This window comes from Anabrus simplex, chromosome 2, assembly GCF_040414725.1.
Source record: "Anabrus simplex isolate iqAnaSimp1 chromosome 2, ASM4041472v1, whole genome shotgun sequence".
Lineage (NCBI taxonomy): Eukaryota > Metazoa > Arthropoda > Insecta > Orthoptera > Tettigoniidae > Anabrus > Anabrus simplex.
Genome location: NC_090266.1, coordinates 1605376 through 1623624, shown reverse-complemented (window position 1 = coordinate 1623624; position 18249 = coordinate 1605376). Strand labels below are relative to the sequence as shown.

Below are 18249 nucleotides of genomic sequence, written 5' to 3'. Positions count from 1 at the left end.
CTGTAAGAAGGGCATTTCATTTGATCTGAGCGGTAGCCTTCTACTTGGCACGTGGTGCAAAACGAATTATTCTCACAATCCCTCACCAGATGGCCTTCTTGTCCACAATTTAGACAGCTCCGTGACCGGTCATCCTTAACGTTGCAGTGTGGCGCTTTATGTCCAAATCCAAGACATTTAAAACACCTTGCAATTGTAATTCTTTCCTTTACCAGACAGGTTACCCATCTCACTTTATTTTCTTTTTCTTTAACAGTATTTAAGATTATGGTAACATTCAGATTTCCAAACCTCCCCGGTCTTACAGATGTAATATTGTTCTGTGATTCTTCAACAGCAGCTTCTAGGGAGAGTGCTGCTCTAAGATAATTCTCTTTTAAATCTGGATCCATACCATACACTAGAATTGTTGTCTCCTTCCTCTTTGTTGAAACCTCTATTTCCTTGACATTTTTAATTATCTCATGTTGTAATACGTCAGCATTTCCTTTGCCTTCTACAGTAAGTATAAGGTCATCCTTTGCTGTTTTCCTTATTCGTTTTATTTTAACACCAATTTTTTCAATGTTTACTCCTTCCTTTACTGTTTTAAGCAATTTGACATACGTTTTGCCAGCAGCTTTGCTCATAACTTTTTCCTGAGTATTATTATTTAAGGGTTTCTTTTTCGATGTTAACCCCACAGAAACAGCATGTTTTAACTGTGTTTTACCCAGCTCCAAGCACCCTATTTTGATATCACTCTTACGAAATATCCATTCCAAGATTTTCCTTGTATAATTCCGGTCAAGACTCTCTGGGTTAGTTACCAGCACCTTCTTTCTTGCAAGAGTCTCAGTTATCTCCCTCCAGTGGGTGAGACATGAATACATGCTCTGCAGGTCATTTACTTCATCCTGATTAAATGAATATGGTATTACATACACATATCGGAGCTTCTCCTGCTCTCCTCCTCGACTTGTGTAGGTTTGCGCAACATTGCGCAGGAATTTCGTCTTACCTTCCTCCAGATTGGAGTTCAGCAAGTCATGCTTCTCATAATTCCATCCTCCTCTGTAAGATATTTGGAATTTACAAACATTGATATATCCACATCAGTCAATTTCCCTATATTTTCAGAGATGACGTGTGTGTTACTGTAAACACAGTCAGGCCTTTCCTTAGCCAAGAGCTTTGCAAAATATTCAAAGCACTTAGCTTCCAAGAGGGTCTCCTCTATATCTAGCACTCTGTCACTGAATTGCACCTTGTCCTATCATCATGGGTTATTTTCTTACTAAAGGTAGAGCCCTGTTCCAAATCACTCCTAACCTTTGGATCTCCATTCATATCACATTGTTTCCATTCCCACGAATGACTACGAATGATTTCTGCCATTTGTCCCACTTCTATAATACCTTTCTTTATCTCTGCTTTGGTATTAGGAGTCATCTTAACTAATGCTAATAAGTCTTTACTATACTTGACTAACTTCTCAATTTCTAGTCGCATCCCCTCTAATCCTAATCTTTGGTTTGTAGTCTTCGTAATCTGTAATTCCATGGTTACGTCCAACTCCTCATCCGACATAGTACCTATGGCCACTGCCCGCTTCACACCGCTAAGCTCTCCCGCTTGTGACAGGCCTTGGTTTTCTACATCTATTTCAACCTCTCTGAATTTGACATTGCTACTCTCAATACCTCTACTCTCTTTTCTCTTTGAGGACATAACCTTAAATCATTTAAAAGAATATAAATGACTTATTTACCTTGACAGAAAAGGGATGCCTCTTTAGCTCTTCAATCAATACTGATCGATCAATACTGATCTGCATTTAGGGCAGTCGCCCAGGTGGCAGATTCCCTACCTGTTGCTTTCCTAGCCTTTTCCTAAATGATTTCAAAGATATTGGAAATTTATTGAACGTCTCCCTTGGTAAGTTATTCCAATCCCTAACTCCCCTTCCTATAAAAGAATATTTGCCCCAGTTTGTCCTCTTGAATTCCAACTTTATCTTCATATTGCGATCTTTCCTACTTGTATAAACACCATTCAAACTTATTCGTCTACTAATGTCATTCCACACCATCTCTCCGCTGACAGCTCGGAACATACCACTTATTACAAGTGATGAAAATCATTTTTCGTCCGTATTGAAAGTTTCATAAACTGTATATAGGATAATATTTTTTGTTTATTTCCACCTATTCAATACATTACAAGATGTTGGCATTTACTTTAAAACATTATTCAGATGAGACATGTTTCGCCTCCTACTGTGAGGCATCCTCAGTCATTATCAAAAACCTTATTATTTTACCAGGCATCTGGTTAAAGATATTCAAAAATGTGTTTGATGATTATAAGAGAGGTATGATTTATGTTTGTTATAAACATGTTCATGAAGTAACTAAAAATCTAATATATTGATAAAAACATATGTAGTTCTTTGTTGAATAGGACTTGTTTGATTGTACTATAGTAAAAGAAGAATGACTACGGCTTCAAGCCACCTTCTTTTACTATAGTACAATCACACAAGTCCTATTCAACAAAGAACTATATATGTTTTTATCAATATATTAGATTTTTAGTTACTTCATGAACATGTTTATAACAAATGTAAATCTTACCTCTCTTATAATCAGCAAACACATTTTTGAATATCTTTAACCAGATGCCTGGTAAAATAATAAGATTTTTGATAATGACTGAGGATGCCTCACAGTAGGAGGCGAAACATGTCTCATCTGAATAATGTTTTAAAGTAAATGCCAACATCTTGTAATGTATTGAATAGGTGGAAATAAACACAAAAAAAATATTATCCTATATACAGTTTACATACCACTTAGTCGAGCAGCTCTTCTTCTTTCTCTCAATTCTTCCCAACCCAAACTTTGTAACATTTTTGTAACGCTACTCTTTTGTCGGAAATCACACACAACAAATCGAGCTGCTTTTCTTTGAATTTTTTCCAGTTCTTGAATCAGGTAATCCTGGTGAGGGTCCCATACACTGGAACCATACTCTAGTTGGGGTCTTACCAGAGACTTATATGCCCTCTCCTTTACATCCTTACTACAACCCCTAAACACCCTCATAACCATGTGCAGAGATCTGTACCCTTTATTTACAATCCCATTTATGTGATTACCCCAATGAAGATCTTTCCTTATATTAACACCTAGATACTTACATTGATCCCCAAAAGGAACTTTCACCCCATCAACGCAGTAATTAAAACTGAGAGGACTTTTCCTATTTGTGAAACTCACAACCTGACTTTTAACCCCGTTTATCAACATACCGTTGCCTGCTGTCCATCTCACAACATTTTTGAGGTCACGTTGCAGTTGCTCACAATCTTGTAACTTATTTATCACTCTATAAAGAATAACATCATCCGCGAAAAGCCTTACCTCCGATTCCACTCCTTTACATATATCATTTATATATATAAGAAAACATAAAGGTCCAATAATACTGCCTTGAGGAATTCCCCTCTTAATTATTACAGGGTCAGATAAAGCTTCACCTACTCTAATTCTCTGAGATCTATTTTCTAGAAATATAGCAACCCATTCAGTCACTCTTTTGTCTAGTCCAGTTGCACTCATTTTTTCCAGTAGTCTACCATGATCCACCCTATCAAATGCCTTAGATAGGTCAATCGTGATACAGTCCATTTGACCTCCAGAATCCAAGATATCTGCTATATCTTGCTGGAATCCTACAAGTTGAGCTTCAGTGGAATAACCTTTCCTAAAACCGAATTGCCTTCTATCGAACCAGTTATTAATTTCACAAACATGTCTAATATAATCAGAAAGAATGCCTTCCCAAAGCTTACATACAATGCATGTCAAACTTACCGGCCTGTAATTTTCAGCTTTATGTCTATCACCCTTTCCTTTATACACGGGGGCTACTATAGCAACTCTCCATTCATCTGGTATAGCTCCTCCGACCAAACAATAATCAAATAAGTACTTCAGATATGGTACTATATCCCAACCTATTGTCTTTAGTATATCCCCAGAAATCTGATCAATTCCAGCCGCTTTTCTAGTTTTCAACTTTTGCAACTTATTGTAAATGTCATTGTTATCATATGTAAATTTTAATACTTCTTTGGCCTTAGTCTCCTCCTCTATCTCGATATTATCCTTGTAACCAACAATCTTTACATACTGCTGACTGAATACTGCTGCCTTTTGAAGATCCTCACATACACACTCCCCTTGTTCATTAATTATTCCTGGAATGTCCTTCTTGGAACCTGTTTGTGCCTTAAAATACCTATACATACCCTTCCATTTCTCACTAAAATTTGTATGATTGCCAATTATGCTTGCCATCATGTTATCCTTAGCTGCCTTCTTTGCTAGATTCAATTTCTAGTAAGTTCCTTCAATTTCTCCTTACTTCCACAGCCATTTCTAACTCTATTTCTTTCCAGTTTGCACCTCCTCAAAGGGAGATAATACCACGTGCTGAAGAGCATCACTTCCACTTACAATCACAATATATATACACAGCCTTTAAAACACCACTTAATTAAGCAAATATGCGGAGCACCAAACAACACCAGCCATTCAGTAGTAGTAGTAGTAGTAGTAGTAGTAGTAGTAGTAGTAGTTTTTTTTTGTTATGGCAGAGGAAAATCTTTTAAAGACACCACTCTGTGTGGGAGTTGGATTTCCACCAACTAAAAACCCCTGCCCTCTTCACTCAGACCATTCTGGAACTGCTTGTCGGCATGACATCAGAATGGAGTGATGTATGTTATTAAGTTCTTTCTTTCTCTTCTTTCTCCTTCATCCCCATAATGCTTGTCGCCATTGCCTTTACTGTGTTCCAGGCAAACGGGCTCTCTAACATAATCTGAACCAGATTCCCTGGCGTGAGTTGTCGGCCAAGTTGTTGGCAGGCTTTTCTTCGTTCTTCTTCCCATCGAACACAGTAGAAAAAGGTGTGTTCTACTGTATCCCTTTCAGAACAGTACCAACAACCATCTCCCTGCGTCTTTCCCATCTTCATGGCGTATACGCCGAATCTTCCATGTCCTGTCAGGATCTGCGACAGATAGTAATCTACCTGCCGATGTCTACATTTAAGCCAGTCTCCTATTTTGGGTATTAGCTTTTTTGTCCATTGGCCAACATCGGTTGTGCCATCCCATCGGTCTTGCCAGTCTAGTAAGAGTTGGTTCCTCGAGGCTTTCTTTTCCTCAGCAGATATAGTTGCACCCCTTTCATGCCAAAGTTTTCTCTCTACAACGAGGAGGTCAATGGGAATACTGGCAGCTACAACTTGTAAAGCTGCTGTCGAAACAGTTCGATATGCACAGGTAACTCTGAGCAGCATTTTCCTCTGTACTCTTTCCATAGCTCTTCAGTGAATCTTCCTCCTGAGTGCATTGTGCCAGATAGGTGCAGCACAAAGTAAAATGGAATATACTGCAGAGCACATAATCTGTCTCTTAACTGTTCTTGGTCCCCCGATGTTAGGCATAAGTCTGGCTAATGCCGATGCCTTCTTCTCTGCCTTTTGGGTTACTGCCTTCACATGTGTACCAAATGTGCAATTCCTGTCAATAAGAACCCCAAGGTATCGTACAGACTTTCCTGGGATAATCACTGTATCATTTAATAAGAAACGGACATTTTTCCAATTCCTGGAACCTTTCAAAATTACAGCCTCAGTCTTATGTGGAGCCAATCTCAACTTATTATTTACCATCCAAAGGTTAACTCGTCTCAGTGATTCATTTACTCGGAAGGTCAGTTCTTCTACATTCTCTGCTATTACCACTATTGCAAGGTCATCTGCATAACCAATAGATGTTGTCCCTTTTGTCAGCTGCAGGCGTAAGACACCATCATATAGAATGTTCCACAAGGTGGGTCCTAGGACAGATCCCTGTGGAACGCCAGCACTCATTTCAAGATCTTCTAAATCATGAAATCGAATTCTTCGTCCTTTGAAGTACTTAACGATTATTTGTTGTAGATACTGAGAAATGTTCATTCTACGAAGTTCTCTCAAAATAATGCTCCAAGAAGCAGTGTTAAATGCATTTTTGACATCTAGCGTTACCAAGGCAGCCCATTTCTCACTGCTTTCTGCCTGTATTTGAATCACCCTCTCAATAGCTTGGGTTGTGGTTCTACCCTTTCTAAATCCAAACTGGTTCGAAGAAAGTCCTCCCTGTTGTTCAAGTTCTTTCTCCAGTCTAGTTTTAATCAATCCTTCGTAAAGTTTGCTCAAGGTGTTTAATAAGCACAGTGGCCTGTATGCTGATGGATCTAATGATAGTTTCGCTGCCTTCAATAACAGCACTAGCTTGGCTACTTTCCACTCATCGGGGAATTCACGCTTTTTTAATAAATCATTTAAGACTGATAAGATCCAACCAGGTGCCACCTCAACTGCATACTTGATGGCTTCTGGTGGGATTCCATCTACACCTGGTGCCTTACCAGTCTTCATATTGCGTGCTACCTCTTGTAACTCAGCCACAGTGAACGGTTCTGCAACACAAAAATCTGATTTCGTTTCAAGTCTGTCATTAGTACAAGGGAACAACTCCATTGCTATGGCTTTCCTTCTATCAGCTGGGAGCTGAACTGGTACCCTGTTGATTATTCGACCGGTCACTATCTTATATCCCGCTCCCCAGATATCACTGTCTAGATCTTCGCATAGCTTTTGCCAGAGATTTCTCTTAGAATCCTTTATTAGCTTCATTAGGTGCCTCTTTGATGCCTTATAGTCAGCTTCTAATGGTATTAACTTGACCTGGCTGATTTTTTCCCTAGATCTTGTAAGAATTCGTCTCTTACGATTGCAGTCTTTCCTTTGCATGTCTATTTCATTGTTCCACCAGTAAGGGACTCGTGTTATATATTTTGTTGATCCCCACAATCGGCTGGTCCTACAAGCATCATTAAGAGCAGCAGTTACATCTTTTAGAGTATGTTGCACTGTATCTGCAGTTTGTGACATCCACTCGATTGCAATTTTAAAGGTTTCCCAATTATAGTTCCACACCGTTTTCGTGATATCATTAAGCTTCTTCGATCCCTTAACTTGAAAGTAAATAAAACGATGGTTGCTGAGAGATTCATCTTCCATAACTTCCCAGTCAACAATGAATGATGCTATACCCTGCGTTGAGCAGGTGACGTTTATGAAAGACTCTGAGTTCCCTCTGGAAAAAGTTGGTAAGATTCCAGTGTTATGAACCACCAAGTCTAGGGTCGCTATCCATTCTGCCCAATACTCTCCCCTACGATCTGCAGTTGGTGCCCCCCACAGAGGCGACTTGACATTTAGGTCTCCGAGAATGATAGATTCAATACCTGACGCCATGCAGTCCTGAACTATTGCATCTACTTCAGCTTTGAAAATATCAAAAGGGATGTTAGGAGAGATATAGCAACAATAAATCTGATATTGCTGAAGTTGAATACACAAATATCCTTCTTCTGCCCTTATGCTTAGCACCTCCAACTTATCATTTAAAAAATATGCAGCTACATCACATCTTTTGTCCATGAACCAACCACCTTCGGCTACTCGCCTGCTGTTTGGCTCGCTAACAAGCACTAAGTCTACTTTCTTTTCCAAGGCTGTCGCATACATGATGTCATGACTGTCGGATTTCCTCATGAGATTCGCCTGCAGTATGTCCATTATTGGTCGTTTAAATTCAACTTCCTTGCCTCTAATATTAGCTTCCTGTAGGTAGGGCATTTCATTTGATCTGAGCGGTGGCCCTCCACTTGGCACATGGTGCAAAACGAAATGTTCCCACAATCCTTCGCCAAATGGCCTTCTTGTCCACAATTTAGACAGCTCCGTGACCGGTCATCCTTAACGTCGCAGTGTGGCGCTTTATGTCCAAATCCAAGACATTTAAAACACCTTGCAACTTTAACTTTTTCTTTCACCATACAGGTTGCCCATCCCACATTTATTTTCTTTTTCTTTAACAGTATTTTCGATGGTTCCGTTGGCAATATTACGGTAGCATTCAGATTTCCGAACCTCCCCCGTCTTACGGACGTAATATTGATCTGAGATTCTTCGACAGCAGCTTCTAAGGAGAGTGCTGCTCTGAGATAGTTTTCATTTAAATCCGGATCCATACCGTACACTAGAATTGTTGTCTCCTTCCTTTTTGTTGAAACCTCTATTTCCTTGACGTTTTTAGTTATCTCACGTTGTAATACGTCAGCCTTTCCTTTTCCTTCTACAGTAAGTATAAGGTCATCCTTTGCTGTTTTCCTTATTCGTTTTATTTTAACGCCAATTTTTTCGATGTTTACTCCTTCCTTTACTGTTTTAAGCAATTCGGCGTATGTTTTTCCCGCAGCTTTGCACGTAACTGTTTCCTGAGTATTGTCATTTAAGGATTTCTTTTTCGATGTTAATCCCACAGAAACAACCTGTTTTACGTGCGTTTTACCCGATTCCAAGCACCCTATTTCAATATCACTCTTACGAAACATCCATTCCAAGATTTTCCTTATATAATTCCGATCAAGGGAATCCGGGATAGTTATCAGCACCTTCTTTCTTGCATGAGTCTCAATTATCTCTCTCCAGTGGGTGAGACATGAATACAGGCTCTGCAGGTCATTTACTCCATCTTGATTAAATGAATATGGTATTACATATACATATCGCAGCTTCTCCCGCTCTCCTCCTCGACTCGTGTAGGTTTGCGTAACAGTGCACAGGAATTCCGTCTTACCTTCCTCCAGATTGGAGTTCAGCAAGTCAGAGATTTCTGTGTGCATATTCTTCATGCTTCTCATAATTCCATCCTCCTCTGTAAGATGTTTGGGATTTACAACCATTGATATATCCACATCAGTCAATTTCCCTATATTTCCGGAGATGACGTGCGTGTTACTGTAAACACAGTCAGGCCATTCCTTATCCAATAGCTTCGCAAACTCGTCAAAGCACGTAGCTTCCAAGAGGGTCTGCTCTATATCTAGCACTCTGTCACTGAATTGCGCATGTGTCCCAACATCACGGGTTATTTTCTTACTGGAGGGAGTGCCCTGTTCCAAATCGCACCTAGCCTTTGGATCTTCATTCACATCAAATTGTTCCCATTCGCACGAACGACTACGGATTATTTCTGCCATTTGTCCCATTTCTTTAATACCTTTCTTTATCTCCGCTTTGGTATTGGGAGTCATCTTAACTAATGCTAATAAGTCTTCACTATGCTTGACTAACTTATCAATTTCTAGTCTCATCTCTTCTAATCCTACTCTTTGGTTTATAGTCTTCGTACTCTGTAGTTCCATGGTTAGGTCCAGCTCCTCATCCGACATAGTATCTCTTTGGTTTTCTACGTCTATTTCAACCTCTTTGGATTTGACATTTCTATTCTCAGTACCTCTACTCTCTTTTATCTTTGAAAACATAACCTTAAATCATTTAAAGCAATATAAATGGCCTATTTACCTTGTCAGAAAAGGGATGCCTCTTTAGCTCATCAAAGAGAGATAATACCGCGTTCTGAAGGGCAGCACTTCCACTTATAATCGCAATATATTTTAACCAGACACAGCCTTTAAAACACCACTTAATTAAGCAAATACGCGGAGCACTAAACAACACCAGCCATTCAATAGCAGAACAGCAGCAGCAGCAGTAGTAGTAGTAGCAGCAGCAGCAGCAGCAGCAGCAGCAGCAGCAGCAGTAGTAGTAGTAGTAGTAGTAGTAGTAGTAGAGTTTAGCCATATTCCAAATTATAGCACCACAGTTCACTAAATAACTCAAAATTCAACCCTGAAAAGAGCTTCTTCCTCTTCACTTTTATTAAATTCTACATTAATTTTATTCAAAATTAGCAGTGAAGAGAGGGTTTCTCCTCTGGCTTGTTGGAAGAAGTTACCTCCAAGTCAGATAGATTTTTCCGCCACCAGTGTAGTGAATTGAAATTTTCTGACTCATTGGGTACTCCTAGGAAACAGATTAATAAAAGGGCATAGTTTTTTCCCTGGGGCTCTCCACTATTGGACCCCTCCTCCGGAAAAGTGTGTTCACGGGTCACGGCTGTCTGCGGTTTGGTCATTCCAGCTCTGGAACTTTGGGCTGTTAGATCGGCAGCGTAGTACTGTTCGTTAAAAGTGAGAAAATGTGTGCTTTTTCATTTGATCGAGTATTTCATGTGAAATCATTGCTTTTACTCGCGCCATTCCTACTGACGTCATTGTAATGACCTATGTTCATTTCAGTTGGGAAAACCATTAAGACAGTCTTTCTGAGGATGTAGAAAGGCAGGTGGAGAGTGAGTGTCTGCCATTATAATGCAATTCCCCAACCTGATTATGATCGATGGTAGGCAAAATGAAAATTCCATAACGCAGTCTTCATATGAGAAAAGACGTTTGGTGATTTCTCCGTCGCATTTCCAGGTAACATTAAGAGCTGTGCAATTTAATACAGTCTTGCTCACAATGTGTACTCTACCTAACCTACAATTCTGTATACAATGTAGAATTCTGTAGCGAAGCATGGGTACATCAGCTAGTATATTGTACTAGGAAATATATACTGTTATAGTATAAGGTCCTATTCAGAGTTAATTCATGACTTTGAATTAATCTGTACCTGACCTTGCAGTTACTTTTCTTGTCTTTAGAAGTGATGTTAAAATAAATGAATACCTACCTCTTCCTTGAAGATCTGAATGGAAATTTTTATTTCAGCTCAACTGACATGTGGGGTTTGGGATGTGTCATTTGGGAGACTTTTAATGGTCCATTGCCGCAACAGTCTGCGTTGAAGGAACTGAATAACGTAAGTATGGACGTGACTCTCAGGCTTTCTGCTATGTCAAAAAATCTATAACATAAATGTAATAGTATCCATTACTTTTTTTTTTTGGTTCCCTATCAGGAAACTAGAATAACATGTTATGAATACTCCTGTGAGAAGAATAAAGCAATGCTTGTATTGTAGTGCTGTGGCACTTTGAGAAAGTTGTAATATCCACAGAGTCTCTCCAGCAATTTTAGATAATGGGTTCGGTATTGGTGTACTGATGTAGGTTTTCACAGCCATTTAAATAAAATCTGGAGCAGGCTTTCAGATTGTTGTATAAAACTGTAAATGTTTACTTCTGTTTCCCTACGAAATGAGATTGTTATCTTCAGAGTAAGCGATCCAATTGCTCTGAAATCATGATGGGTGGCAGTAGCCTTGAGTTTTTATACTTAGGGAGAAAATTCTAGAATGGATGAGAAATGTGATGATGTCTGATAGTTTTGATTGGATTCAATTGGGAGAAGATCCTAGAAGAGATGAGAAATATGACGATGTGTGTCGTAATGCAGATTGGTTAAAGGTGCCTGAGCCTTATCTAGTACTGGTCTCAGGCCTGTCTTGGGCTCACACACTTCGATGTTAGGGAGAACCAAGTGCGAAATATTGCAACACCTTTTATTTTCAGTTTAATCAGTAGTTCATATATTTTATTGCTAACCCTGTGTAAACTGCGTCCTGGCTAATGACGTAGTATCTTCAAAGAGTTAAGTTCGGTTTCTGTGCCATGTATGTTTGATACCATAGACTTTTACACTCTTCTATTATGTTTTTATTCAATGCATTTCAGTTCCAATGAGACATGGTCGCACGATCATGGAATTTTTATATCTGGTATTTGGGAAAATATACTGTGTTAGATTTTGCGTAGGTCTCGTGCGCATGTCCGTTTGTAGACCCATCGTTGTATCAGCATTACGTGTTGCTGCTAGTGCAAGGAACATCGTGTGGTGAGATTGGAACTGAAAATTGGTCTCATGACGGAGGAGAATGTTTTCATGGTGGAGTATTATTTTCGCTCGTCTGGAAATGGCTATCAAGGCAGACCGAGTTTGAAGTTAGGGGTGGAACAATATCACAAACAATTTAATAAGGCGGCACCACGCAACACAGTTATGCTGTCTATTGTTACAAAATTTCGCCGTACTGGTAGTGTATTACGTCAACGGAAGGGAAGGACTGGTAGGCCAATAACTATGTCGAGAAATGAAAATCACGGATGTCCTCAATCAGGTGTTGGAGTCATGAAAACAAAGTCTTCGGCAAACGTCTTTGAAATAGAACATCAGCAGTATGCCACATCAGCGGTTGTTGAAATATATAGATGGATTTCTCATTTAAATGTGATTTTATTATTGATACAGATTAAGATATCCATGCCAGGATTGTGTAAGGTGAACGAATTTTGGCCTTGAAATACGAGGATCCAAGTTTCTTGCTCAATGTTGTAACCGTCCAGGCTTCTCCAGCCAGACTAATTTAATATACTATCATTTTACGCAATATCATTTGATATCAAGTTTATCCGCCATCGGCAATTATTCGTAATAACAGGTTTATTCTACGTCAATCATTTGTAAACAAGGAATCATATTATATAGTTATAACATCATTTATTATTTAAATTATTGTATTAGGTAGGATAGAAATTCATTATGTACTGTAAATATGGTCAATATGTTGAGACATAGTTGTGGTTATTCTTATAGCGGGGGAAAATTACATGAGTCATTGGGTTAAACTCATGAGCCAAGGCAGTAAACAGTGACCTGCGTGCAAGGCTAGGCTTGCAGACTACATCATCGCCACGCCTGCTGGACTTGTCAAGAAGAAAGAAGAGAGGGAGATGATAATGCGATCCACGAATCAGGTGCTTCGTTATATAGAGAATTGATATTGAGGTATTATCAAGAGTGGGGAGAGCCCGGTGATATGTTATGTAGCGCGGAGCATTCCTCGATTCACGAAGTCTCGAGATACAGACTGACATCGCTACTTCTACTGTGAACATCTACTTTGAACGACGTTGTTGATTTTGAGACAGTGTGTGGTCTCTCCGAGACATAGTTATTTTTGTACAGTGTGTTGTCGCTTCAATACAGTACTTAGCTGCAGTAATGTTATCGGATCTGCGTGAGACGAAACAAGCTTACGGCTTGTGTTATATTCAGTAAATCTTCTGGACGAAGAACTATGTTTAGTTCAAGTCCACGGAATTTGGTACAAGTCTGTACCGTATAAACAGTATAGCTCAGTTGGATTGAGATTTCTACTAACATGGAAAAATTCATATCTCTGAATTTTCTCCTCATACGATCAACGCTGATCAGTTTTTACAAGTATAGGGCCAATGTCTAATTTAAAGACTAGGCAATTAGGGAGTGTTAGTCCAGATAGCCCGTACCACATCAGAGAAGGATGTCCATGGAGCCAATTCTACATCGAGAAGAAGAGAACTAGTAACCACGGAAACCAGATTACTTCAACGGAAACTGCAATTGGTGAGCTTCAATTAGATAAAGCAAGCAATAGTAATTTGAGTAACGTAAATTCTAAATCCCACCACGCTTTAAGGAACTTTTCTGATTCATCTCATTATTTTTGTATAATAAATTCATTTGTATTTTATATTGCGTTAATTTTCTTTCTTAAGCGATACTTAATGGTTAATTATTTAAAATCCTACCCCTGTGATTTAAGTATAAGTCTCTATGCTAGTAAATATAAATTTTGGTTTACAGTTTTGTTTAAAACTGTATCGCTGGTGCCCATACATTACATAGAGAAATGGGAAACCATGGAATGTTAATTGTTTCTATTTGCGTGGCAATTTTCGGGAGAGCCACATATAGTTTATTTGATATTCATGTGTCCCAAGGTAATTACTTTCATCTCCCCAAGTGTTTTGATGAGGAGAGCGAACAGTTACATTTGTCGCACCAACATGGAGCTCGAAAACCATTAAGTATTCGTGGAAAGAAAGCAGTAAAGTAGAGTCTGTGTTTGTGGGGGGTTAAGTGAGTATCTATATAATTTATGTGTGATTTTGGGGGAATTATGTCTGCACAACGTGAAAAGGACACGAATTTACGTAGCGGAAATTTAGTAAAGGGAGGCGAGACGCTGAATTCTAGGAATGTTGTAGATGAAAGCATTGAAGTAGATAAAACGGCAGAGAGTGGTGGGAGCATGGGAAATAGCACAGAATCTGATGTAGCTAGGATGGAGGGCAAGAAAAAAGGTAATGCGAATAGTGAAATTAATATTCAACAACTGTTTGTGATGATGCAAGGCATATTAGAGCAAACAAAAGGGATAGATGAAATTAAGAAGGAAACAAATGAAATTAGGAAGGAAACGAATTAAATTAGGAAGAAAATGGATGAAGTTAGGAAGGAAACGAAAAGGATAGATGAAATTAGGAAGGAAGTAGAGAAAATGCAGACAGAGATTAAAGAAAAAAGAAAGGAGATAGAACAGACAAAAACCGAAATCAGCAGAGAAGTTAACACCAAGATGGATGCTTTAAATCATAGATTAGATGAAGCACTAGAGCAGCAGAAACTTTTTGAGAATCAGTTAGCGGAACAGGAGATGAGACGTAGCCAACATGAGAAAGTGGTAGAAAGTAAGTTAACTGAACATAGGAGCGAAGTCTTGGAGTTGGTAGAGAAAGAAAATTTTAAAGTTAGGAGCGAATTAGTCCAGCAGATCACAGGAATTAATAGTAAAACTCAGGAACAAGTAGGAGAAGTTAGTAAAGTTAGAGAACAAGTACAACAACAATACAATGATCTGTGTAGTAAGGTAGAGATTAATGCCAAAATATGTAATGAAAAGTTTGCGAGTGACGTAGAAATTAGAGAGAAAAGAATAAATGAACGTATTGATAGGTCGGAGGCACTAATACGTAAAGAAATCAGAGAAAAGCAAGGTAATATAGGAAGTCAGTGCCATGGTACAAATTTCATATATGAAAAAGAACTACCTAAATTTAATGGGAGGCAGACAAACCCTTTAGATTTTTTAAACACTGTTAAGAAACGGTTTGAAAGCGAATAGAAGAAGTTTGAAGTGGTATGAGGACAGAAAAAAGGAGAATATTGAGATTGAGGAAATGCCTGTGAAATCCACATATATCGTCACTGCTGTAGGTAAACGATCCAAGCAAATCTGTAAACAAGTTGCAATACCTATTTATATTAACGGGAAGTCGAAAATTCAGATATGTCTTGTTATTCCGAATCTTATATTTGATGTTATCTTGGGATCTGACTGGCTAAGTTTATACTCAGCTCGGTTAGATTACAGTGAGGTGATAGTATATTTAAGGTGGGATAATGAGGATGTTAAAGTCACGTGGGATGCCGAAGTTCAGACGAAAGTGGAGGTTTGTAACATGTGGTGTGTTAATGAGGTTTCAAAAGATGAAGAAGAGAGAGCGGATTTTAAGTTGTGTGAAGTGTGGTTAGAGGAGAACCAAGATGATGCTTTGAGAGAAGCGGTAGATAGTAGCCAGCTGGAAGAAGGTCAGGGGGACCGATTGTTATATGTGTTGAGAAAACACAAGGAAGTATTTTCATTGAAACCTGGTAAAACACCTGTGTATGAACACTCATTTTCAGTGCTGGATCAAAGTATATTCGCTGGACCGAGATATCCGATACCACATAAGTATGCTAAAGCAGTAGGCAATCAAATAGAAGCCATGTTAGAGGATGGTATTATTGAAGTTTCGAGTAGTCAGTGTGTCAATCTTTTATTGATCGTGCCTAAAGCGACAGGTCTTAGTTGTAGTAAGATTATTAGTGGCAAGTATGTTCAGGAATTAGGTACACCTAGGAGGTTATTATCGGATAGCGGATCTCAATTTACATCGAAGAAGTGGAAGGCTGTGATGACAGAGTTAGGTATCACACTTGTTTTTTCCTCAATTAGGAACCCACAAGGGAATATGTGTGAACGCACGATGAAGGAATTAGGTAGGATGTTTAGATCTTTAGTTCATGACAAGCACACTGCGTGGGTTGGTTCTTTAGCGTTGATTGAGAAATGGATTAACATGGTTCAGCATGATAGTACGAAATTCACTCCATTAGAGGTTCATTTTGGCAGCAATCCAAGGAATGAGCTGACAAAAGTACTAGGTATTACACAGGAACCTCAGCGGGACTCTCAGATATATGTCAGATTAGCGAGAGAGAATTTGATTAAAGCGGCTGAGAGGCGTAGCAAACAACAGAAACGTCAGGTGTTAGACGAATTTCAGGTAGGAGATTCTGTTCTGTTACGTGTTCCCATGCTCTCGTCCAGTGAAGAGAAGGTGACGAAGAAATTCTTTTTGATGTATCAGGGTCCATTCCAGATTCATTGTCGGGTTGGTCTTTGTGCATACAGATTGAAAGATGGTAATCGTGTCATGTTGGGCACTTATAATATTCGTTCTCTGAGACGATATATTTCTGCGAATTAAGTGTAATGTCTCCCAGGTGTTGTTTTCATAACACTAAATTGTACTTGAGTTAGAAAACGTGAATTCATGTATAGGTTGTGAACTTAAACCTGACACTATTGTAGAAGCCATGAGTAACTTGGGATTTTTTTTGAAACTGCAGAAGGAAATTAATGCAATAATTTTCTAAGTAGTAATATTTTTTGCAATGAAAACAAGAAATTGCTTGCAGCCATCTAAGAGAGGTAAGCCACGTGTGATTACGTGTGTGTGTGGTGTATATATTATGATAACCTGGAACTGCCGAACACTTTGATGGTGAAGTGAAAAGATAGAGTTATTTACCTGTTGTTATGTTGTAAATATTATGTGTGTTGCTGACAAACTTTCGGAAGAAAATTGGCAGGAATTATGTAATATGGTATCATTGAAACAGACACTCTTCAGTGAGATACAAGTTTTGATTATGTATGTTTTTTAGTAAGTGTTTGTAAGATGTAATGATGAATATACCAGCCGTATTGGTGTAGTGTGTTATTTTTATATATGTTATATCTGTAAATAACAAGAAGGCATATGTAACCGTCCAGGCTTCCCCAGCCAGACTAATTTAATATACTATCATTTTACGCGATATCATTTGATATCAAGTTTATCCGCCATCGGCAATTATTCGTAATAACATATTTATTCTACGTCAGTCATTTGTAAACAAGGAATCATATTATATAGTTATAACATCATTTATTATTTAAATTATTGTATTAGGTAGGATAGAAATTCATTATGTACTGTAAATATGGTCAATATGTTGAGACATAGTTGTGGTTATTCTTATAGCGGGTGAAAATTACATGAGTCATTGGGTTAAACTCATGAGCCAAGGCAGTAAACAGCGACCTGCGTGCAAGGCTAGGCTTGCAGACTACATCATCGCCACGCCTACTGGACTTGTCAAGAAGAAAGAAGAGAGGGAGATGATAATGCGATCCACGAATCAGATGCTTCGTTATATAGAGAATTGATATTGAGGTATTATCAAGAGTGGGGAGAGCCCGGTGATATATTATGTAGCGCGGAGCATTCCTCGATTCACGAAGTCTCGAGATACGGACTGACATCGCTACTTCTACTGTGAACATCTACTTTGAACGATGTTATTGATTTTGAGACAGTGTGTGGTCTCTCCGAGACATAGTTATTTTTGTACAGTGTGTTGTCGCTTCAATACAGTACTTAGCTGCGGTAATGTTATCGGATCTGCGTGAGACGAAACAAGCTTACGGCTTGTGTTATATTCAGTAAATCTTCTGGACGAAGAACTATGTTTAGTTCAAGTCCATGGAATTTGGTACAAGTCTGTACCGTATAAACAGTATAGCTCAGTTGGATTGAGATTTCTACTAACATGGAAAAATTCATATCTCTGAATTTTCTCCTCATACGATCAGCGCTGATCAGTTTTTACAAGTATAGGGCCAATGTCTAATTTAAAGACTAGGCAATTAGGGAGTGTTAGTCCAGATAGCCCGTACCACATCAGAGAAGGAAGGATGTCCATGGAGCCAATTCTACATCGAGAAGAAGAGAACGAGTAACCACGGAAACCAGATTACTTCAACGGAAACTGCAATTGGTGAGCTTCAATTAGATAAAGCAAGCAATAGTAATTTGAGTAACGTAAATTCTAAATCCCACCACGCTTTAAGGAACTTTTCTGATTCATCTCATTATTTTTGTATAATAAATTCATTTGTATTTTATATTGCGTTAATTTTCTTTCTTAAGCGATACTTAATGGTTAATTATTTAAAATCCTACCCCTGTGATTTAAGTATAAGTCTATATGCTAGTAAATATAAATTTTGGTTTACAGTTTTGTTTAAAACTGTATCGCTGGCGCCCATACATTACATAGAGAAATGGGAATTCATGGAATGTTAATTGTTTCTATTTGC

General features: G+C 38.6%; 1 protein-coding gene across 1 annotated transcript in view; it reads left to right on the top strand.

Annotated features, from left to right (window-relative positions):
* Positions 1–18249, top strand: part of yata (N-terminal kinase-like protein yata) — an 882319-nt gene that overhangs the window by 148770 nt on the left and 715300 nt on the right. The window contains exon 5 of the mRNA XM_067140315.2: positions 10725–10815. Coding sequence (XP_066996416.2) covers positions 10725–10815 — 91 coding nt within the window. The remainder of the gene's footprint in view (positions 1–10724; positions 10816–18249) is intronic.